The 25,713-nt window shown below is 44.8% G+C and overlaps 1 protein-coding gene across 1 annotated transcript in view; it reads right to left on the reverse strand.

Moving 5' to 3' along the window:
• The window catches only part of rab22a (RAB22A, member RAS oncogene family), a 44,582-nt gene extending 19,265 nt beyond the window's left edge, over positions 1-25,317 (reverse strand). Inside the window, exons 1-4 of the mRNA XM_053637511.1 lie at positions 24,804-25,317; positions 22,990-23,069; positions 22,528-22,609; positions 1,398-1,469 (exon numbers count right to left, since the gene is read on the reverse strand). Coding sequence (XP_053493486.1) covers positions 1,398-1,469; positions 22,528-22,609; positions 22,990-23,069; positions 24,804-24,845 — 276 coding nt within the window. The 5' untranslated portion in view covers positions 24,846-25,317. The remainder of the gene's footprint in view (positions 1-1,397; positions 1,470-22,527; positions 22,610-22,989; positions 23,070-24,803) is intronic.
• Between the last annotated feature and the right edge of the window lie 396 nt (positions 25,318-25,713).

The raw sequence follows: 25,713 nt of genomic DNA on the forward strand, positions 1-25,713 counted from the left end.
CAATATTTTTGATCACTTGAAAAATGGGTGGGTTCAAATAAGATGTGCCATTTTTTTTAAAAACACGTCTAGATATAAATATCAGGAAATAAATGCTAAAATTCTGATTTACTGTCTCATACTCATCTTTTGATTTCAAACCCATTTTTACAGTGTATAGCAATATTGTATAAAGTATTGCCATTCCAATACTTTCAGAGGAGAGTATAAAAGTTTTGTGGACACTTTTTTTAACATCGCATTCCAGATTTAGTACCCCCTTTGCTGATATAATAATTATATACGCATCTGGGAAGCATGGCTGTGGGGACTTGTTCAATCGAGTACTGATGTCGGGCTTGAAGGCCGGGGGGACAATGCCATTCCAATTCATCCCTAAGGCGTTCAGTGGGGTTGAGGTCAGGGCTTTGTGTAGGCCATCCAAATTCTTCCACACCAACCTTATCAAACATGTCTTGATGGAGCTTGCTTTGTACACAGGGGCACTGTCATGCTGTAACATGTTTGGGCTAGGCCCCTTAGTTCCAGTGAAAGGAAATTGTAATGCTACCGCATACAAAGACATTCTAGACAATTATATACTTTAAAATTTGGGGCAATGGTTTGGAGAAAGCCCACATATGGGTGTGATGGTCCACAAACTGACAATATACACACTCACCAATCACTTTAATAGGAACACCTGCTCCTTTATGCCTTTATCCAATCAGCCATTCATGTGGCAGTAACACAATGTATAAAATCACGCAGGTACAGGTAAAGAGCTTCAGTTAATAGTTCAGATCAAACATCAGAATGGGATTCTGAATGTAAAAATGTGATCTCTGTGACTTTAACCGTGGCATGGTTGTTGGTGCCAGATGGGCTGGTTTGAGTATTTCAGATACTGCTGATTAACTGGGATTTTTTACACACAACAGACTAGAATTTACATAGAATGCTGCGATGGTTGTAAAAAGTGCTTATTTGAGTTACTACAGATGTCCTGCCAGCTCAAACCAGCCTGGTCAGTGTCCTCTGATCTCTCTCATCAACAAGGTGTTTCAGTCTACAGACCCTCCACTCATAGGTTTTGTTTTGTTTTTCGCACCATTCTGTGTAAACTCTAGTTATGTGTGAAAATCCCAGGAGATCAGCAGTTTATGATATACCAAACCAGCCCTTCTGGTACGAACATCCATGCCAAGATCAAAGTCATATAGATCACACTCTTTTTTCATTCTGATGTTTGATTACCTGAAGCTCTTGACTGGTATCTGCATGATCTTTTCCATTGAGCTGCCCATCTAATCTGCATTCTAAGCTCACACAATTACATTACATGCATTTAATAAATGGGCTATAGAGGTTTTCAGTTCAGATATCTTTACTAAAATGGTTTAGAAGTGATTCAGTACCTCTTTTGTAATGTCATAAACAATGATAGCTGCAGCTGAGCCTCTGTAGTACATAGGGGCAAGGGCACGGAACTATGGGTATAAAGAAAGGCAGATAATTAGAGTTACAGGATGAGCAACTGCATTCCTTGGGTTAATGCCCCACAAAAATACATTTTATAAATGATCAAACTTTAGGTTTCAGACAATTCAGGAATTCAAATTTAAAAAGCATTCATTTATTGTTTATTCTTTACGAATAATAAATCAAACATGTCTTTGATGAAAAAATGGTCTTTGCAAAGACCACTATTGTTTTCGTTTGTTTTCTTCTCCTTTTGCTCGAGTCTATGGCAGCCCATAGAACTGCTTACAGGAAAGTTATTAAATTTGAAGCACAGATAGAGGACACGCTGATGTGTTAATACAGCAAATTTGGAGTCTCTAACTCAATCCCACTAGCACCACCAACTGTCCAAATTTGCACTCACATTTATGTTAATAACTTTTGAACCGTGAATCCTAAAAACAAAATTCCCTTTTCCGCTGATTCCTTGGCTCAAGGCGATTGCACCATATGATGTTATGAAAACATGACCGTGCCCAGTGTTCCAGTGCCGCCGGGGGCGGCGCCCAGCGTTCTCATGCTGCCGGGGGCGGTGTCCAGCGGTCCAGCACCGCCAGGGGCGGCGCCCAGCGTTCTCATGTCGCCCAGCGTGTCCAGCGGTCCAGCACCGCCGGGGGCGGCGTCCAGCAGTCCAGCGCTGCCGGGGGCAGTGCCCTGACTTTCAACCCCGGTGGGGGTGTTCCTCTGCCCATCTGCTGCCCGACGGAGGCTGCCTCGTTTTCCGTGGCAGCGAGAGACAGCTCGCACAGGGGCCCAGGACCCCCATTGGAGGGGGGGTTCTTGGTGCTCCGGGAGGAGCACCTTTGGAGGGGGGGTTCTGTTACACCACGGCCAGCAGAGGGCACTGTGGCATGGCTCCTGACTGGCCACATGACTTTGTTTTGTTTTCATTCGCTTCCTGCCCAAGTTCTAGTTTCTGTTTGAGGATGTCCTTGATTTAACCCAGGTGTCTTTGGTTTAGATTAATTATGTTGGGTATTTAAACCCCTCGGGTCTATGCGCACGTCACGCGATATCATTTGTAGTTGAGATACCTGTGTGAGAAGCATCAGTCTTAACGGTGTAGCATCTAAGTTTAGCATGCTAAGCGGTCTTTGTTTTCATGTCCTGTTTCCTGCCTCGACTCTAGTCCCATGTTTTCTCGCTAACTCCGTATAGACCGCGTTCCCGTGATTGCTTGTTTGTTTCATTGATTTATTAATAAAGACAGTGCTCCTGCACTTACTTCCTGTTTATCCCTCTGTTCCGTAACAATTAGGCCCTGAGGTTAGCGGCAGTGTTTCAGAACAGCACCACCTAGTGGTCACCAGATATGAAAAAAGCACATTTTTGCTTATAACTTCTGAATAGTTTGTCATAAAATTATCATTAGATTCAGTGGGGCATACATAATCCAAAGAAAAATTCCTATGTCTGCCATTTGAATTTAGTTATAAAATGCTGTATTTTATGAACGACTTGGCATATAGTTACGAAACTCTTCGTAAGTGTCTTTGGCACAATGCCCTGAAGGGACTAAAAAAGTTTCAAGACAGCACCACCTTGTGGTCAAAAATTATAATGCTATTTCTAAAAATGCTAATAGCTATTGAGTCCTTTTTGCTACTGTCATGAGACTGGTCTTGATAGATTCCGTCATTCATGCCGAGAACATCCATCCATCCATCTTCTACCGCTTACTCCTTCTTCAGGGTCGCGGGGGAACCTGGAGCCAATCCCAGGGAGCATCGGGCACAAGGCGGGGTACACCCTTGACAGGGTGCCAGTCCATCGCAGGGCACAATCACATACACACTCACACACCCATTCATACACTACGGACACTTTAGACAAGCCAATCAGTCTACCATGCATGTCTTTGGACTGGGGGAGGAAACCGGAGTACCCGGAGGAAACCCCCGCAGCACGGGGAGAACATGCAAACTCCGCACACACATGGCCCCGGCAGGAATCCCGGACCCTGGAGGTGTGAGGCGAACGTGCTAACCACTAAGCCACCGTGCGCCCATGCCGAGAACAATGATACCAATTATGTCATGGTCCAGCAAACTTCCTGTCCGCTATTTTTAAATGTTTTGAAAACCTACTTTTCTGAACTCCTCTAGACCGTTTGTCCGATTTCCATGAAAATTGGCCTGCATCACCTACATGCACTCACAACAAAAAGTTATTCACAGAATTTTGATAAACCATACCGTTTGTAATGGCCCTTCAATGAATTTGAAGAACATGCAAAATTGAACTTGAGACTGTATCTCCACAGGACTTTGAGGGATTGTGACGTAACTTGGTACGTGTCATCACCATTAGGCCCTGAGGTGAACTGCAGCGTTTTGGCACACTAACCCTACTGACCCCCTAATCCAAGTATCACAATATGAAAGTAATGTAATCTGATTATTTTTGGATTGCTTCAAGGTCTCACATAAATAAAGTCAAGAGAAAAGCAATATGATCTAATATACTTTTATTTACAGCTTAAAAACATGTTCACTGTTTGGATTTGTTTTTAAATAAATAAATAAAAGATCACTGTCCATGACGCAGGTAAAATTACATCACAAAAGCTAGAGTGACCATGTTTTGTTTTTTTTTTGGGGGGGGGGGGGGGTCTTAATAACATTGTTACTATGAATGCAGACTTTAATACCCTCCTGAGACCAAAGGAAAAATGTGTCATCCAATTTTTTTGTTGTGATTGATTTCCTACCTATTTTTGCTTAAAAAACTTTCTACTGTAGTGGACCACAGGACCATTTTAGTTTGAAAAGACAGAAAATAAAAAATGAACAGATTATGGCTGTAGAGTGATATTAATCCAAGAATAAATTCAACTTAAAAAACAAAAACAAATTATCATTCTGGACATCATTCATGTTTCTCTTGCTTGTTATTGCAAGGATGATAGTATATTTGCCAGTAATGTCTGGCAAACTGAAGACAGTTGAGTTTATTTTTGGATGAGAGTAGAGGCTGTTTCCTTGAAACTCTTCCAAACAACTTGTGGTGATGTAGGTGACTTCGGATTGTAGTTTTGGAGACTTTCTGATGCCAAGATGCAACTAACTTCTGCAATTCTCCAGCTGTGATCCTTGGAAATTATATAGACAATATAGACACACATCCAATTCCAGGTTGATTCATAACATTTCCTGTTGATTGGAACTTAATTATTACCCTGATGGTGGAAATGGGCATTTTCAATGCTTGTGCTATTTTCTTGAAGTCACTTCCCATTTTGTGAAGCTCAACAACCTTTTGCTGCACATCACAGCTATGTTCCTTGGTCTAACCCGTTGTTATGAATGACTAAGATAATTTGGCCTGTATTACGTCACATTTATACCCCTGTGAAACAGGAAATCATGGTTGAACAATTTCCTGTTCCGTGTCTCCCAGGTGTATTTTAAAAAATGATAACTATGGGAATATACTTCAGCTAGATTGCTCATATTCATAGGGGTGCCAATAATTATCACACACCTATATTTAACAAAACATTTTTTTTTTTTATAAACAATTGCAAAAAAACTTTTTTTTTTTAACAAAAGATCAAAAGATTAAAAAATAGACAGTTTTTCACAGCCTTATTTGCTCATATTTACCAAGGGTGTCACTGTTAGTAGAGGGCACTGTATGTCCATACAATTTGTCAAAATCAAAAGTACAAACTTTGTATTCTTTAGTCAGTTTACATATTTCATTAACCACATGGATAATCTTCCAGCCTCATTGATAAATCATCAGTGACCAATATAATTTTCACTGGTTGTAGTGAAAAGTGTGTGTATAGAACATGCCATCATTAAGCACATTAACATGGTCCTGGTGTCCACTATAATTGACATTCATAAAAAGGCTAATATTTTTAAACACAAACAATTTAACTGTTTTCATAATTAAATTTATTATTACTGACACTTTAATAAACAAGAAAACAATAAAAAAAAAATACAATATTTTAGTTAGCATTCTTCTTTCAATAAAATGTGCTTGTTCCTATGCTGGCCATTTTGGATGCAGTGTAAGAAGTTGTTCCTAGCATCCCAGCCTATAACATGGCACATCACAAGAAAGCCCAGGATGCCCTCTGTATACTACAGCAGGAATTGCTAGAGTAGCTCAAAAAAGTCAAAGGACATGCATGAAAACAAAATGTCCACAACAGAGGACACTACAGAAGTCAGTGGGTGGGGTCTCAGGAGGATACACTGAAAGAGACACCATTAACATCATATAATAACATACAAATAAAATTGGTTTCATTCTGCCCATGTTTAAAAAAAATTCCGACATTCTTTTGAATGTCCATGGAATAAAATAAAAGATCAGATGCCAAGAGTGTACCATCTGCCATCATTTACACATCTGAATAACCATGTAATACAAAGCAATGTGATAACATGAAATAAAAAATTACCTTATAGGGCCATAGGCATTGTTTAGACTCAGGACAGCTGTCATTTGCTGCCATTGTCAAGCAACTGTATGATGTTGTACACAACAGTGCTTCACCTTCGCACATTTGCTAAGAGTAGGCTAATGGTTGAGAGGCAGGAATTTAGCCAATAGTCGCTGCAAGCCTTTTATAAAATTCAACCCATTGGTTTGCGAGAAAGCAGGAATTACAGAGAGGGGTTAAAGCAATGCAAATACGCGTACACATGATGCAGTATTAGACCATAAGCACATCATAATGAAACTAAAGCCGAATCCTGGATATTTTAAATGTCAAATGTCAACTCAATATCAGACATCCCGGCCAGAAGCTTTTTTAAGGTCCAGGAAAAAGATGATGTATGGTTACCCTAACAAACGCATTTCAGAGAACAATATGTAAATTTCTACAAAATTTATTTGCGCATGTACCAGGAGGCTGCTCATGTGATTATAGAACTATAATCCAGCAGCTATCTGTATTGTGTTATGTCAAAATATTCATTTATTTGGTTATAAATAAAAATAAATAAATAAATAAAAATTGTTATCCTGGTAGTATTCCCATTTTATACAAAATGTAACTGTAAACTGATTACTTTATTTTTTCACGTACCTGTAACAGATTACAGTTACCAGTTTTTGGGGGTTTTTTTGTATCTTGATTACGTAAAGCCGTTACATGTAATCCATTACTTCCCGAGCCTGGTGATCTATTGTGAAACTTGTGAAATTTATTATATAACTCTTTTACATAACTTTTTTAAAAATTCATATTAATAATCATTTTTAGATGTAATTCTGAAAAGCTTGATGATTAAATGTTCAACAGGCAATGCAATAGGAATTAAGAAACAATGAGCCTATGAAGGATGACTCTTTCAGAGCCTTCTCCTCTTCTCGGAGTACAACCACATCCTGAGAATGGCTTATATCTTTGCCTGGACAGTAATGCAACAGGGAATTACATTCAGTTTTGACAAATCAAGCTTTAATTTTTTTTTAAAAAAGCAATACCATGTTGATTGTTTTTCACTGAAGAGATTAAGCAATGTAAGAGCAATACAGTGAATAAAGTTTTGCTTTTTGGTGATGTACATTGTCCTCACAGCACAAAGAAAACTCAATATTGTCTGTGTATTGCATTTCATGTTTTCTCCAGGTGTGAATACTGTCCTGTCAGGCTTCCTATTCCAGAGAAAATTACTCAGTGAAGTGAAACTATAGTGTGTCGCAAAAGTCTCCATACATAGGGGAAATTAACACTTTTTAGCAAAATATAACTTTATATACACCCTCTGATTGCCATTTCTTTGTAAACACACACACAGAGTCGTCTCTCCCAACTTTAGTGCCCAGTTTGGCCACAGCATTGTGTGGGATGTGCTTGCATGTGTGGCGACAGGCCGGCGGCCGGCGCACAAGAAGCAAAGATCGCTCCTCCCGCGACTGCCACTGTGGTGCTGAAGAGACAGCTCCGCTTCAGCACCACCAATGTCTTGGATGCGGGGCAGGGCCGCCAATACACATGTGGCTGGTAGATGCAGCCGGTAGTGGCTGTATATCTGTTCTCCGCCCCCCGGGGCTATTTCCCTTACACTGGTGGAGGATGCAGGCATAGAGCACAGACCCACCAAAAAAAAAAAAAAAGGTAAATAAATAAATAATGAGAAAAAAAAAGACAAAAGAGAGAGAAACAAGGACCCCTCACTGAAACACCTGCTGGAAACTAGCATCCAGCAGCAAACCATTACACAGCAGCTTGCCGAAAGCCTCCAGGTCGCGACCCAGATGCTGGTTGCCCTGAGGACCGAGACCCACGCTGCCTCCACGCCCCTCCCCGATCAGGGGCGTGAGAACCGCCGCCTGCTTCCCCCCTCTCGCCCTCGGAAGCTCTCGAAGCGTACCTCGAGGCCTTTGAGAGTATTGCCCGCCGAGAGTGATGGGACCAGGACGACTGGCCCCGCGCCCTCGGCCCACTGCTCACGGGAGTGGCACGCACGGCCTACTATGCCCTCGCGCCGAAGGAGGCTGCTGACTACGGGGCGATGAAGGAGGGAGTCCTGGCTTGGTGTGGGCGAACCCCCTACCAGGCAGCGACGGAGTGAAGCCGGGGTCTGGCCCCTCCAGGTGGGCGTGATCGCCGATCTCCCGGTGCCCCTGCTCCTTGGAAGGGACTGGCTAGGATTCCCGATGGGCCCGGCTATCGAATCTGGCAGGCCGCGGCAACGCACGAAGAGGACCCAGGCCCGGCAGGCCTACCTGGCCCAGGACGACGGAGACGCCGCCACGGAAGGTAAGACCCCTCTACACGCTAATCCTCTGTCTTCTGTCTTTCACCAGGTGAACCGGGAGGGGAGGTTCGGACGGGAGCAGAAGGAAGACGACCGCCTGAAGCACTGCTGGGCCCAGGTGCGAGTGATAGAGGGAGTCGACCAGAACCCTAACCTGAGACTCCCTACCTCTTACTTCCTCGTCCGGGGCGGGCTCCTCTAACAACGGGCCAGCCGCCGCAGGGAGTGGGTGGACCTCCTGGTGGTACCCAAATCGAAGACCCAAACCGTAATGCATCTGGCCCACACCCATCCCCTCGGCGGCCACCTGGGGGCGCGAAACACCTTGGAAAAGCTGAGGAATCGCTTTGTGTGGCCCGGGATGGACGCGGAGGTCCGGGGCTTCTGCCAGCAATGCCCTCAGTGCCAGCACACCGCCCCACATAGGCCCCCGCCGGCGCCCCTTATCCCTCTGCCCATTATCGGCGTCCCCTTCAAGCGAGTGGGCATGGACCTCGTGGGCCCCCTTCCCAAGTCTGTCCGGGGCCATGAGTACATCCTGGACATTGTGGACTACACCACCCGGTACCCCGAGGCGGTGCCGCTGCGCAAAGCCACCTCCCACAACATCACCAGGGAGCTGGTACTCCTGTTCAGTCGGATGGGGATCCCAAAGGACGTGGTGACCGACCAAGGTACGCCTTTTGTATCCAAACTAATGTCCGATCTGTGTCGACTGTTACAGGTGAAGCACCTTAAGACATCGGTCTATCACCCGCAAACCGACGGGCTGGTCGAGCGATTCAACCAGACACTCAAATGGATGCTACGCCGGGTGGTGGACGAGGAAGGGAGGAATTGGGACCTCCTCCTTCTCTACATGCTCTTTGCCGTCCGAGAGTGCCCTCAGGCGTCCACGGGCTTCACCCCTTTTGAGCTCCTTTTTGGACGGCGCCCTCGGGGACTGTTGGACGTGGCCCGTGAAGCCTGGGAAGAGCAACCGTCCCCATTTCGCTCAGTTGTCAAATATGTGCAGGAAATGCAAGCGAAGATTAACCGGGTAACACAAATAGTCCAGGAGCAAATGCACGCCGCACAGGGAGAACAACAAAGGGTATGCAACCGCCCGGCGCAGCCCCGGGAATTCCAACCGGGGGATCAGGTCCTCCTACTAGTACCGAACAGCGCCTATAAATTCCTGGCCCGGTGGCAAGGCCCGTATACAGTCCTCGAGCGCCGAGGCCCCGTCAACTACCGCCTGCAACAGCTCGGTAAGCGCGTGGAAGAGAAGCTCTACCACGTGAACCTTCTGAAGAAGTGGATAGAACCAGCACCGGTAGTGTCGGCGTATGCGGCCCGGGACACAGATCACGGCAAGCTTACCTTGGTCATTTTGGGGGAGGACCTTACCCCTGCACAGAAACAGGAGCTCACCGAGTTGGTGGACCAATTCTCCGATGTATTTTCTACCTCCCCAGGGATGACACAGCTGGTCCACCACAAGATTAAAACTCCTCCCAGCCTAGTGGTAAGACAAAGGCCCTACCGTGTTCCAGAGGCCCGGCCCAAAGCCATCGATGAAGAGAGTGACCGAATGCTGCGGGATCGCATCATAGAGGAGTCCAGCAGCCCCTGGTCCAGCCCTATCGTCGTTGTACCGAAGCCGGACGGGAGTATGTGGCTTTGCAATGACTTCCGGAAGCTGAACCAGGTATCGGAGTTTGATAGCTACCCCCTCCCCCGAGTGGACGACCTCGTGGAGCGACTGTGGAGGGCCCGGTTCATATCTACCCTGGACCTGACCAAAGGTTACTGGCAAGTCGCGCTAGGGCCGGACGCAAGGCCCAAAACGGCCTTTAGCACGGCCACCGGCAGTACCAGGTTCTCCCCTTTGGGCTACACGGGGCACCTGCAACGTTCCAGAGGTTGATGGACATCCTCCTGCGGCCCCACCGCATGTTTGCAGCTGCATACCTGGACGATGTAGTCATCCACTCCTCCACTTGGTCGGACCATCTGTTTCATCTGGGGGAGGTCCTGAAGAGGCTCTGGGAGGCCGGCCTGACAGCCAACCCCAAGAAATGCCACCTAGGGCTGACTGAAGCCCAGTACCTGGGATATCGCATTGACCGGGGGATGCTGAAGGCCCAAGCAAAGAAAATCGAAGCCGTAAAGGACTACCCTCGACCCACGTCAAAGAAACAGGTACGTGCCTTCTTGGGGTTGGCGGGGTACTACCGGAGGTTTGTGCCTAATTTCTCTGCTGTAGCTTTCCCCCCTCTCAGATCTCACAAAGAAGGGCCAGCTGGACCGGGTTAAGTGGTCAGCCGAAGTGGAGAGGGCCTTCCAAGCCCTGAAATGTGCCCTCACCAGCGCGCCGGTACTGCGCAACCCGGACTTCACCCTCCCATTCACGGTGCACACCGATGCATCCGAAACCGGGCTTGGCGCCGTTCTCTCACAAACCTTCGACGGAGAACACCCGGTCCTCTATATCAGCCGGAAGTTGTCCCCCGCTGAGAGGAAATACGCAGCCGTGGAGTGAGAGGCCCTGGCAATAAAGTGGGCCATTGAGGAGCTGCGGTACTACCTGGCTGGCCGGCACTTCGTCCTAGTAACGGACCACGCCGCCTTACAGTGGATGGCCAAGGCCAAAGACACGAACGCCAGGATAACCTGCTGGTTCCTCACCTTACAGGACTTCTCATTCCAGGTCCAACACCGGGCAGGGGCCCAACATGGGAATGCAGATGGGCTCTCGCGGCGAGACACGCTCTGGGCCCGCCCCCCAGCGGCAGTAGGCTCGGAGCTGGGGGGGGGTACTGTCCCGACGGACCGACAGCCGGCGCGCAGGATAAGAAAGTCGCTCCTTCCCCGACTGCCACGCAGGCACGAAGCGGACAGCCTCGCGCCAAACACAACATCAGCTGGAAGGACCGTCACGGTGGGGCGGAACCGCCGACACAACACCAGCCAGTGACTGGGGAGTCAGTCGGGAGAATTCCACCACTCAGGCGACAGGGGAAGAGTATAAGAGGTCGCTCTTCCGCCCGTGCAGGGGACAGTACTAACTCGCAGACCACGTGCGCGTCCTTTTGCTGCCTAAAGGTATTCCGACCTCAGATACGGCAACATAATTTCTCTAATCCCTCTCTCTCTCTCTCGTTCTCTTCCCGAAGGTTCGGGTGCGGACGAAGACGCCAGCTGGTGCGCTTACACACGACGGTGGATGACGGCACGGGAAAACCCCACACACTTCTAGGGAACCCCGACACGCCCTCAAGAGCGTCACAACGCCAGCCACACCCCCCACAAAACCTCCCACACTCACCTCCTCACTTCAGACAGCACCACATAAGAGAAAATAAAAGATTAATCACTGTATCACTGTATCACTGCAACCAGGTTCCTGCCTATCTGTGCTCCGCCCCCCGCTATTCCCTTACAACATGTTTCGGACTTTCGATGACATTTAGATGGAGACATTTGGTACACCCTGGGTATTAGAAATAAGCTTTCTAGACAGCCAACACACACACCCCTACCAAGATGCGCTCACTATTTTGGTCTCATCCGTCCACAAAACATTTTTCCAATAGCCTTCAGGGTTGTCCACGTGATCTTTAGCAAACTGCTGAAGAGCAGCAATGTTCTTTTTGGAGAGCAGTGGCCTAGCAACACTGCTATGCACAACATTGTTCAGTGTTCTCCTGATGGTAAACTCATGAACATGTGAGAGAGGCCTTCAGTTGCTTAGAATTTACCCTGGGTTCCTTTGTGACCTTGCAGACTATTACACGTCTTGCTCTTGGAGTGATCTTTATTGGTCGACACTCCTGGGGATGGGAACAATGGTCTTGAATTTTCTCTATTTGTACACAATCTGTCTGACTGTGGATTTGTGGAGTCCAAACATTTTAGAGATGGTTTTGTGAACTTTTCCTGCCTGATGATCATTAACAACTCTTGTTCTGAGGTCTTCAAAAACCTCCTTTGTAACACTTCCACAAATGTGTTGTGAACATCAGACTTTGATAATCCTGTTCTTTAAATAAAACAGGACGCCTGATTGTCATTCCGTTGGGGATGGCAAGGCTACGTTTTTACAGTCTTCAACTGTTCACTTTTGGTGAGCTTGTGTCCACTGCAGCCTCAGCTTTCTGTTCTTGGCTGACAGACGTGTATACCAACGTGGTCTTGTGCTGTTGTAGCCTATCAACCTCAAGTTTCAGTGTGTTGTGAATCCCGAGATGCTTTTCTGCTTACCACAATTGTAAAGAGTCATTATCAGAGTTTCTGTAGACTTTCTGTAAGATCGAACCAATCTGGACATACTTCATTGACCTCTCTTAACAACAAGCTGCTTCCATCTGAAGAACTGCTGATCACAGGATGTTTTTTTCTTTACTGCACCATTCTGCGTAAACTCTAGAGACTGTTGTGTGTGAAAACACCAGTACTTCTCACATATTAGATGGTAGGTGCGCTGTGTATCTGGGTGGCCTGTGGCGACCACCGTGTGGGCCCAAGTGATGAGTTCCAGCCAGTACTGTCCAGGCACATACTGTTTACCAGCGGGACATGCAGCTGGGATCTGAGAGCTTGGGATTCGTGCAAGGGTCTGATCTAACACCTACTCAATGGAGTTGAGAGTACAGGTAGGTGGGAGAATGTACTCGTCCCCGCTTACTTGTACCTCTGGGCGGTGTACCCGGGAGAGTGCATCAGCTTTGCTATTCTTTGATCCCGGTCAATTGGACAGCGTGAACAGGAAACACGAGAAGAACAAAGACCAGCGGGTTTGGCGAGGTGTCATACATTTAGCAGTGCGGAGATATTCGTGGTTCTTATGATGAAGATGATGAATGGGTGCGTGGCCCCCTCTAACCAGTGTCGCCATTCCTCCAGGGCTATTTTTACTGCCAAAAGTTGTGTTTCCCACATCATAGTTCCTTTCTGCTGAGGACAACTTTTTGGAGAACCACGTGACTGGGTGAAGCTTAGGCTTGTCCCCGAATCTCCGAGACAACACAACACTGACTCCAGTCTCTGAAACATCTACCTCCACAATGTAGGGTTTAGTGGAATCTGGGTGCTTGAGAAGAAGAGCGGTGGTGAATGCCTCTTTGAGTCGTTCAAATGCCACTTCGGCGGCTGGGTTCCATGGCAGCCACTTAGGTTTCCCCTTTAGCAGGGACATCAAGAGGTGTGCTATGGTGCCGAATCCTCTTATGAAATGCCAGTAGAAGTTAGTGAACACCAGGAATTGTTGCAACTCTCTGACTGTGTCTATGGCAACTCCCCCAGAGCTAATGATGTAACCCAGAAACGATATGGTGTGTTGGTGGAATTTGCATTTCACTGCTTTGACAAAGAGTTGATGTTGGAGAAGCTTTTTTAACACCTGGCATACGTGTACGAGGTGTTCCTCAAGACAAATGGAATAGACCAGTATGTCTATGTATGTGATGACACACATCCCCAGCATGTACCTCAGGATGTCGTTGATCAGGCACTGGAACACTGAGGGGGCACTAGAGAGCCCATACGGCATGACTAAGTGTTCATAGTGGCCAGAAGTGGTACTGAAGGCTGTTTTCCACTTGTCCCCCTCACGCATGTGGACCAGGTTATATGCACTGCAAAGATCTAGCTTGGTGAATAGCTGTTCTGAGATGTTCCAGGACTCATGGGAACCAATGGAAAGGGATAGTGGTACTTGACTGAAACCTGGTTGAGACCTCGGTAATCTATGCATGGCCTGAATCCACCCCCTTTCTTCTCCACAAAGAAAAAACCAGCTGAAGCAGGAGATGTGGACTGTCTGATGTACCCCTGTGTGAGTGCCTCCTGAATGTATTCCTCTATGGCTCTCTGCTCAGCCAAGGACAGCAGATACACCCTCCTCGGCGGTGGACTGGTTCCAGAAAGCAGTGTGATGGCGCAGTCATAAGGGCGGTGTGGTGGTAGACCACTGACTCTCTCCTTGCACCTCCTGGAGATCTTGATAGCCAGGTGGAATGTGAACTGATGTCGTTTGGGGTGGACTTTCGATGGAGGTAGTAGCTAGAGAGGTGACAGCACCATGGAAACACTGCACCTGAAAATATGGAGACCAGCACGTGATTTGCCCGTCAGTCCAGGAGATTGTGGGGTTGTGTTGGTCCAGCCAGGGCAGTCCGAGGATGACTGGGTGCCGGGCTGAGACAGTGACATAGAGGGTGATCTGGAGAGAGAGAGCCTCGGTGCAGCATGAGATCAATCCTCCCCCAATTGGCGCCCCATTGATGGCTTGGATCTTGCACGGTTGCAGTAAGGGTCGGACGGAGATGTTAAGCTTCTGTGTCGATTAATGCTGTGAGGACAGAGGATATCCCTGAGCATTCTGCTATGACTGGCAAAACGAAGACTTGAGGAGAGAATAACTGGGATGGACTCACCCTTTGGGAGCAGGATGTGGCGTCCCCTCTCTCCCCAGTGTCCTGACAAAACTTGAGAGGACATTGCCAGATGAGATGGATGTCTTGTCCGCAGTAAAAGCAGCGACACTCTTGATGGCATCAAGAGCAGAGCGCGCCCCAGCTGCACAGGGTCCGCCAGGTTTATCGGTGCTGTGAGACCTCCCTCGCTACGGGCTGGACAGCTCAGTTACTACTTCCAGGTTTAGTCCATTGCGAAACACAGTTTTCAGTGCTGTTTCATTCTACTCACCCCTCGCAGCGATGGTCCAGAACTCGAGAGCATATTCTGCTACACGTCGTGAGCCCTGGGAAATGGTCATGAGCCCTTCTCCTGTTTCCTTGCTGTCGGGAGTGTGATCGACGACATGTTGGAACAGCCCTGTAAACCGATCGTATAAGGAGATGGGCTTGCCGCCTCATTCCCATACCACTGTTGCCCAGGTGAGAGCTTTGCGCTGGTTAATAGATCCATGAAGTAGGGGATCTTGCTTGCTTCCAGCATGCCTGCATAGCTGGTGAAGAACAACGAGCATTGCAGAAGAAAACCCTTGCATCGCACTGGATCGCCTGCATAATTCTCTGGTGATAGTATAGAAGGATGCATGGAATCTGCATGGCTGCCAGTGGGCTCTGGGAAAGCCAAGTGACCTGTTCGGTCATTGTAGGCAAGCCGCTGGTGGTGTTCTCCCATGAGCCATCCGTGGGCATCCCCAGCTTGATGCTGCTTCCATGTTAGGGCGAAGTATTCGGTCACGATCTGGAGGCGCAGACAGAAGCAAGTGCAGGTATGGCAGCTTAATAAAACAACAAGTTAATAATTAATAAATCATGAACAGGCAGAGATCAGGCCATCAGGAAAACAGTACAAACAGGGCAGGGCAAAGAGACGAGGTCGTAAATGTAAGCAAAGTCAAAAACCAGAATAAACAGACATGGTACAAACGCTTGGGACAGCGACACTAGGCAACTGAGCATATACTTCGCAACTTGATGAATGAATGAGAGTCTCTTAAAAGGAGTACTGTGAGTGTGTGTGTGATTGGGAAACAGGTGTCCATGATTAGAACGCCGGGGATGGTGAACGTGTCTGTTTGGGAAGTAAAGTTGTTGACTGCCATGTCATGGTGCATTCTGGGAAATGGAGTTGCTGGTTTACGGTGGAATAACAACAATGAGGGATTCTGACATAATGAGACATGAAATATACTTTACCTACAGCTCTACAGAAGCACTTTTACAAAGTGAAAACACATTCTTCTCTACGGCAACCCTAGTGTATGCAACGCCACTATTTAAACTGAAATCAGTCCCCATAGTGAGGAGTACCAAAAAAAAGCATGTAAATTCTCAAGATCACTGATAATATCCTATAGTTTGTTCACATTATGACTTTCTAGTGTATAAAGCAGAAGACTTTTCAATGCAAGTGTAGCAGTGCCACCGCCTATATGCTCAGATGTTAATCAAGGTTCCTTATTAGGTGTAAGTACTGTAACTGTATATTTTTCATGCTAGAAACTCTGTATCATAGACTTAACAATAAATGGCTATATTTCATCTTGTAGTCCTAAAGTAGCAGCACATGCCTTCTGCTCAATTAAAATACAAACTTCTTGAAGAAATGTGCCATTGAGGACACACCTAAAATTTAAGACATGTTAAGGACTCCTGGACACCCTCTCTATTCCTTTTTTTGAGCACATCACTGAGAAATATCTCAGAGGCATTTCAAAGGACTAAATATGTAACAAGTATCCTATAATATCAAATGCTTTTCTCCAAAAACAAAGCTGGAAGGATAATGGTTTACCTTAGCTTTTAGGATCCTAACTGGAATACCCCTACAAAAAAAAATGTCAGAGCTGCGTAATTTCCCTCTCTCTTTTAAGCATACCACCCAAACAAGTTTCACAGCTAAAATTAGCATTTAACACAATGTACAAATGCTTCCACCACCAACCAACAATTCACCACAAAATCAGTACATACAGTGAGAGTATGTACAGGGGGAGCTGATAGTGAGGCTCAATGGTGTTGATTCCCATGAAAGTTAACAAAGTTCGATATTCTAGAGGAGGAAGAGAGGTAGAGAAAGGGAGAATGAGAGTTGGCAGAAACAAGGCTGAGACTCATAGTATAGCACATATCCATGCTGCTTTCTTTTTTTCCCCTCCCCTCTCCTTACTACCTTGTTTGTGTGAAGGATCCATCCTGATTGGCGGAACGGTCCTTACATAACGCAGCATGTGGGCACTGGGGAGACAGATGTACATTACGTAGAGCTAAAATTTTTTTTTAATTTTTTTTTTGAATAGGCCTAATTTTCATTGCCCTTTCCCTATAATATACACATATATGGGAAATGAATAAAAATTAGTTACACAATACATTTGTGGGCCATCATCACAAATATATAAGGTTGGCTTGACCAATGTGCAAGATTCATTTTAATATAAGCAGGAGAAGGATACTGAAAAAGAATACTGAAATACACAATATATAGTGGGGGAAATAAGTATTGAACGCATCAACATTTTTTTCAGTAAATATATTTCCAATGAGGCTATTCACATGAAATTTCACCAGACATCGGTAGTAACTCAAGAAATCCGCACGTATAAAGAATTCTCAACATTAAAGTCCATAAATAAAGTTATGTGTAATAAAGTGGAATGACAGTACACAAAGTATTGAACATGCTAAGAAAAAGCAGTTCTCCAAGGGAAGGGAAGGCAAGGAACCAGCTGAAATCCATAAATAATTATACCTCCTATCTATTCAAATTAATATCAGCTAGGTTAGGTTAGTAAACCTTGTTACCAAGGTGTCACACAAGAGACATCTCATGATGGGAAAACGCAAAGAACTCTCCCAAGACCTTCACAACCTTATTGTTGCAAAACATAATGATGGAATCGGATAAGGGAAGGTCTTTCCACCACTTAGGCAGGGTGTGATAAGTGCTTTAAGGTAGATGGGTGCTGGTCCATTTTTGACTTTGCAGGCAAGCATCAATGTTTTAAATATGATGCAGGCAGCTTCAGGAAGCCAGTGAAGGGATTGTAGCCATGGCGAGGTGTAGGAGAACTTGGGAAGGTTGAAAACAATTCACAGCTGCATGGATCAGTTGCAAAGGTCAAATGGCATGCAGGGTAAGACCTCCAAGGAGTGAGTTGCAGTAGTCCAGTCTTGAAATTACATGGGACTGAACAAGCACCTGAGTGGCCTCTGTGGATAGCAGGAGAACAGAAGAGGACCAAGCACTAAGCCTTTTGGGACACCAGTGTAAAGTCTGCATGGAGAAAATGTGAATTCCTTCAAGTCACCGGATATGACCATCCATAGAGAATTGTGTTTGATGCTGTCAAATGCTGCTAAAAGGAGGATGAGGACTGATGACAGGACAGTTTCTGTGGAATGTGCCACTTTGAACCCAGACTGGTTAGGACCATGGAGGTTGTTCTGGGTGAGATAGAGAGTCAACTGATAATAGATGGTGTGTAGCTGCTGTCTGTGGAATACTAAGTGGGTTTCTTCGGGATGGGATTAGCCCTTGCTGTACATGACCAGATGTTATGGAGTCATTAATGATAGTAGTGATAAAAGGGAGGAGGTCTTGTGAGATGGTCTGCAACACTGTGGAAGGAATGGGATCCAAAACAGGCAGGTGGTGGGATTGTAGAACAAGATGACTTGCAGGATCTCATCTGCTGATCAAGAAGAAAAATGTGTCAGAGAAAGATGAGTGGAATCCTGAATGTGTAGCATAGGAGTCAGGAGTTTGTGAAGATCTTGTGTAGAAGCCTCCGGCTTTTCCTTGTAAAAGGTGGTCTTAGCAGAAGTGACATCAGATGAGAATGTGGTATGCAAAAAGATCTCTACTGAGTTGTGATTTCCTGCACTTTCTCTCTGCTGTTCTTAATTTTCTCTGATAATGAATAGGGCAAGAAACTTTCTGGGTTTAGAAGATAGTGGGCAGAGGAGGTGCATGGATGAGGAAAGTAAAGACATGAAAGTGTCTATGGCTGACTCCAGTGGTAGAGAGGAAAAGGAGTCAGGGTCTGGAAGGAATTATAGGGTGCAAGAAGCTATGGAGGAAGGGGAAATAGAGTCAAGGTTTCAATGAGTGGGAGAGAGGTATCGCTAGCTGATGTTAGGCAGAACAGGGGGGGTGATGGAGAAGTATACCAAGTGATGACTGGAGATGTGGAGTGGGGTAGCATTGACGTCTGTAGCTGGAAAGGGGCGAATGAAGACCAAGGCATTGTGTGTGGGAGGGCAGCTCTTTTCAAGTCAAGTGGCTTTTATTGTTATTTCAACTATACAGGTTCATCTCAATAACTTGAATATAGTGGAAAGAATTTAAAAAAGGATTTATAATACAGAAATGTCTCTGTATTATTTATGCACTCAATATTTGGTCAGGGCTCCTTTTGCACGAATTAATGCATCAATACAGCATGGTATGGAGGCAATCAGCCTGTGGCACTGCTGAGATGTTATGGGGGCCCAGGTTGCTTTGATAATGGCCTTCAGCTCATCTGTATTGTTGGGTCTGGTGTCTCATTTTCCTCTTGACAATACTGGGTTAGGCGAGTTGGCTGGCCAATCAAGCAAAGTAATACTCTGGTCAGCAAACCAGTTACTAGTAGTTCTGGCACTTTGGATAGGTGCCAAGTCCTGCTGTTGAAGGAAATCAGCATCTCCATAAAGCTTGTCAGCAGATGGAAGCATGAAGTGCTCTAAAATCTCCTGATAGACACTGCATTGACTCTCGACTTGAGAAAACAGTGAACCAACACCAGCAGATGACATGGCACCCCAAATCATCACGGACTGTGGAAACTTCACACTGGACTTCAAGAAACTTGGATTCCGCGTCTCTCCACTCTTCCTCCAGACTCTGGAACCTTGATTTCCAAATGAAATGCAAAATTTATTTTCATCTTCCCCATGATTGTGGTTGTGTGTACTGAACCAGTCAGAGATTAAAGGCTCAAGAAACCCTTGCAGGTGTTTAGAGTTAATTAGCTGATTAGAGCTCTTCTCAGGTCGACATTTCTGTATTATAAATTCTTTATTCTAATATTTTTAGATACTGGATTTCCATGAGCTGTAAGCCGTGATCATCAAGATTAAAAAAAAAAGTGTAATGAATCTAGAATATATTAAAGTTTCACTTTTTGAATTAAATTACGAAAAAAATGTACTTTTCCACGACATTCTAATTTTTTGAGATGCACCTATATACAGCTAGTACAATACACAGTAAAACAAAACAAAATTCCTCGAGGACCATGGTGCTACATAAAACACACTAACTACATGAGACTACACATAACTAAATAAGACCTACACATTTTTACATAAAGTACATGTGCAAAAGTGTGCAAAAGTGTGCAAACACAACACAGTACAGTACTACTAAAACAGGGCAATATTACACAGTTTGGCCGTAAGGGCCTAAATGCTTCGGGACCTTTTTCCAGACAGCAGGAGGGTGAACAGTGTGTGTGTGGGGTCATCCATAATGCTGGTGGCTTTATGGATGCAGCGTGTGGTGTAAATGTCTATGATGGAGGGAAGAGAGACCCCGATGATCTTCTCACGTATCCTTACTATACACTGCAGGGTCTTGCGATCCGATGAGGTGCAATTTCTGAACGAGGCAGTGATGCAGTTGCTCAGGATGCTCTAATAGTTCCTCTGTAGAATGTTGTGAGGATGAGGGGTGGGAGATAGAAAGCAGAAAGCAGAGATGCTGCTGGGCTTTCTTAATTATGGAGCTGGTGGTGAGGGACCAGGTGAGGGAATTTGGTGCTCTTGAACATCTAAAGGGAAGAGCCGATGTTCAGCGGAAAGCGGTCGTTCTGTACTCTCCTGAAGTCAACAACCATCTCTTTTGTTTTGTCCACAATCAGAGACAGGTTGTTGGCTCTGAACCAGTTTGTTAGTCGCTGCACCTACCCTTTGTATGCTGACTCGTCATTCTTGCTGATGAGACCTACCACAGTCATGTCATCAGCGAACTTGATGTGATTCGAGCTGTGCATTGCTGCAGTCGTGAATCTGCAGAGTGAGCAGCAGTGGACTGAGCACACAGCCCTGAGGAGCCCCTGTGCTCAGTGTGGTGGTGCTGGAGACACTGTTCCCAATCCGGACTGACGGGTCTCCCAGTCAGGAAATCCAGGATCCAGTTTCAGAGGGAGGTGTCCAAACCCAGCAGGTTCAGCTTTCCAATCAGGTGCTGAGGAATGATTGTGTTGAACTGAAGTCGATGAAAAGCATTCGAACGTAGGTGTCCTTTTTTGTCCATGTGGGTGAAGGCTAGATGTAGGGTAGTGGCGATGGCATCATTTGTTGAGCGGTTGGGACGATATGCGAACTGCAGCGGGTCCAGTAAAGGGGCAACAGGGTCTTGATGTGCCTCATGACATGTCTCTTGAAGCACCTCATTATGATGGGTGTGAGTGCAATAGGACAGAGGTCATTGACACAGGACACTGAAGACTTTTTTCAGATGGAAACAACAGTGGTGGCCTTGAAGCATGTTGGAACGACGGAACTGCTCAGGGAGACACTGAAGATTTCAGTGAGAACATCTGCCAGCTGGTCAGCACAACCTCTGAGCACTCAGCCAGGAATGTTCTCTGTTCCAGCAGCTTTCCGTGGGTTGACTCTGCATAGTTTTCCTCACATCAGCACCTGGTCGTTATGAGGAAGGGGTGGTCTTCCTCACAGCCATGTCATTCTGCGCCTCAAACCGAGTGTATAAGTTGATCAGCACATCTGGAAGGGAGTTATCACAGGCAGGTGAAGTTATCCTGTTGTTGCTGATGGCCTGAATGCCCTGCCACATGCACCGCGTGTCACCACTATCCATGAAGTGACTGTGGATTTTCTGGGTGTGTGCACGCTTTGCCTCTCTGACGGCCCGGGACAGTTTGGCCCTCGCTGTTCTTAGGGCCACCTTGTCACCCTGAAGGCAGAGTCTCAGAGAGTCCTCAATGAATGCCAGAGAGAAGGAATGCAGAACAGAGGAGAAGGCAAGAGCTTGTCAGAGGGGAGGTTGAAGTGAGAGGGAGAGAGATGCTGGCAGTACGAAAAGGACTGAGGAGCGTGTCCATTTCTTTAAGAAATGTGTGCTAGGGGACCAGGAGGGCAGTAGATGACGCAACATCTCTGAGGCAAAGCAAACCTGTACCACCACCCCTGCCAGTTTCACATGGAGCTTTCACATGTGGCTTTCTATACAGTGGACAGGCAGTTCCAGAGCACACCTATCATGACTGTTTGAAACTGATAGAACAAAGGGGGTTACTGTGAGATTGGCTTCAGTTTTGTGGAGGAGAGCTACTGGGTCTGTGAGATGTGAGGACAGAGATAAGTTTGAGCCACATGACAGCAGCCTAGTCAGGAGTGAGGTCAGTTTAAGTAGGGCTGAGAGGGAACAGATAAACAGTATCTAACAAAACTTAACACTTCTAAGTTTTGATCCTAACTGCTACAAATATTACACATTCAATATATCTCAGTAAGCCCTGCTCACAATTCACACCTTAAGGGAGATTGAAACTGCTCTTGCTTAGACACCTGAGAGAACTAATTAGCATAAGCCAAAAGACATTTCCAAACAACGTTACAGAATCAACAATACTAAAGGTGTAAGACTAGTTAAAAATGGTCAAGTAGATAGGACACAAAGAAAAAGACTTCCTTACCAGTAATTGAATAAATTCAATATAGGACAACTTAAAGCACACAGAAGCATATCTCCCAGTCCCAACAACAAAGGATACTGCATCTATGTATTACTATGTTTCAGTGCTATTCATGTAAATGTGTTTGTTTACCCTTTCTTGTCCTGCTGTGTCCCAAATAAGAAACTTATGGAGCTCATTTTGGTACTGTACTGTCTTCGTCATAAATGACGCACTGCAAATAAGACATGAAAGTGGTATGATTATTCAGTACAACTGCTACCAAAGTGTTAATAGAGACACTCTAAACAGAAGTCCTTCATCTAAAGTGTCCAAGCATTAAATCAAAAACTGTTTAGTGAAAAATTATATTTTTATCTCGTATACAAACCATCCATCCATCCATCCATCTGCTACCAAACTGGATGGATGGATGGATGGATGGACGGGATGGATGGATACAAACTACTTTTTGCACTTTTCATCTTGTATACTTCTAGTTTACTTCACATTGGAATATATAAAACAATTCCATAATAGCAGAAATAAAATAGTAAGTCGATTCATGACCTTAATATTCAACATGACTACTAAATGAGTGGACAAAGACCTTACCCAATTGTAGGATTAATGTTGGGATCAAAGCTGTCCTCTACAAATCTGCACACAATACTTGACTTTCCAACCCCAGTGTCCTAGAAAATGATAAAATATAGTCAAGTCTAACAGAAATTTTCATTTGAACTGTCAGTTAAAAAAAGAAAAAAATCATTACCCTCATGTATCTCAGTTTTACGAAGTCGAGAAAGGCCATGCGTTAATTTCTTTCAAGATCAGGGGTTTGATCCTGAGCTCAGCTGACTGTGGAGCACAACCAAATTTCCTAAAGTACATACATCCATCTATCTATCCAGCCTTTGTTTGTCAGGGCTAGACCATTTCTGACCGTTCATCACTTGAGAAAGCGACTCAGAAATCAGCAACCATACCATCGTGAACACGAGAGTGATCAGTTTCATCTTTCAAACAACATGCGATACCATAGAGATGTCCTGGTCCCTCAAACTGACCAGCAGGGAAACTGACCACTCATTCTATATCACTACAGTGTCCATGAGTAGCATTCTCAAGTGACGGACACCAAGTTGGAAATTGTCTAGCACTGACAAACATAAAGCTAGATAAAAAATAGATCTTGATCAGATTGATCTTAATTGGGAAAAAATAAAATCCAACTCCCCATAGTCACACAAGCTCAGAATAAAACCAAGAAACTGTAATGATGCCATTTTGTGATCTTGAGAAAATATTTCTGTATTATAAATTCTTTATTCTAATGTTTTGATTTCCATGACCTGTAAGCCGTAATCAAGATTAAAACAAAAAAGGCTCGACATATTTCATTTTATGTGTAATGAATGTAGAATATATGAAAGTTCCACTTTTTAAATTAAATTATGGAAAAAATTAACTTTTCCATGATATTAAATTTTATTAGATGCACCTGTAGGTAATTAAGCTTGGGCCTAGGACATTTATATTTTTACATTTATTCATTTAACAGACACGTTCATACAAAGTGACTTACAAATGAGGAAATACAAGCAAAGTGATATATCAAGTGGAGAACAATACAAGTAGTGCTACCATATGAGATTTTTAATTGAGATCTAGAGAAGCAGAGTGTGCAGAGTAGAATGTAAGAGTAGAGGTGTAAGTGCAGGATGTTTTTTTTTTTTAAATATAAGGTGGTAGGGGCAAGTTATGGGTTAGTTAAGTGTTCAAGGAAACTGGAGTCTTTCAGAATGACAACAAATCAAATGACGCTCGGTCTTCAGGCTTCAAACCATTTACAGTGTTGCTCTTTAAAAAGTCCTTTTATAGACTAACCCAACTGTTGACAATTTAATTTCATGTGTTAATATCTGACGTTATTATACACGTGGGAACAGAGGGAACATTGACAGGATTTATTCACTAAGCATTTAACCAAGCACTAAATTCAGAAACAGAGTAATAAATAACAGGTTTTTTTTTGCTGTTCTTATCATACTACCTGCTGTTCAAAAGAATTTAGCTTAATGGTATCCCTGACTTATTTACTAGCATGAGAGTATAACCTGATGGTTACTGAGGATGGGTGAATGAACGAATATAAAACGCGTTTCTATGAGTCGATCTGGATAATGGCGTCTGCTAAATGCTGTAAATGTAGACGGGAGCTGGTGATAAATGTTTTCTAGTCACTCATTTATTATACAATCTTTGTAATTGCTTTTAACAAATAAATCTTCCTGGACACAACAATCATATCAATCACAGCTACCAAGAAATGCTGATGATCAGCACCAAATTGTTGCTCCTGCTTGAACAACGTATTCATGAAAGACCGAATTAAAATAGGTAAAACAATGTTAAATGCACCTTACCCCAAGCAAGCACACCTTCAACTCTCTCAGCGACATTTTCATCCCTCAAAAAAAGAAAACGTTCCTAAATACTCCAGGCTATTTCAGACAAGTCGTCACCAACTACTGCCATGTTTTGACGTAAGCTGTAACTATCTGTCCAGCAGACTAACCACACATTTTAAAATGCGATTAGTCTCCAACAAATTCGGACTTGTATATAACTGGTATGGAAAGATGCCCTGCTACCCAAAAACATTTATTAACTAAACGAAATATAAATTGACAAATGTTAACGCTCGAATCATAAATTGTTTCGTTATTAACTCGCCATGTAGACACATAGCAATACAGTGACCACCATCTTGAAGGGCTGGTGTGTCACGTGATATCGATTCAGCGATTCGTTCATCAGTTTTCCTTTTTTTCCTTCTGTTTTCAGTACTGATGTCTGTTGGCATTAATAACACGTAAATAGCATATTACAATTATACCTCGACATATCTCAGACAATGGTTAAGGCTGAAGCTATAACGGAAGTGTTAGTTAGAACGTACAGTTTATAGAGCACAGACATGTAAATACATTGGCTGCGTCCAAAATCGCGTACTACCCTACTACACAGTAGGCGAAAAGCAGTACACCAGAGGGGTGGTATGTCCGAATTCACAGTAGGCGAGAAATACCCGGATGGGTACTGCTTCCGGTGAGATTTTACAGTATGCAACCGATGGACACTACGACTGCGTCGGAATCGCGTACTGTGACACTACATACACTGTACGTACTAATCAGTATGTGTGTGTAGTATGAATACGATCCCGGAAAGCTTCCTCTTCTTCTTTCGGTTTTGTGGCGGTTGACAAACAAACTTATTGTGCATTTCCGCCACCTACTGAGATGGAGTGTGGGGCATGTTGAGAATTTTCTT

The sequence above is a fragment of the Ictalurus furcatus genome, chromosome 12 (assembly GCF_023375685.1).
Source record: "Ictalurus furcatus strain D&B chromosome 12, Billie_1.0, whole genome shotgun sequence".
NCBI classification, from domain to species: Eukaryota; Metazoa; Chordata; class Actinopteri; order Siluriformes; family Ictaluridae; genus Ictalurus; species Ictalurus furcatus.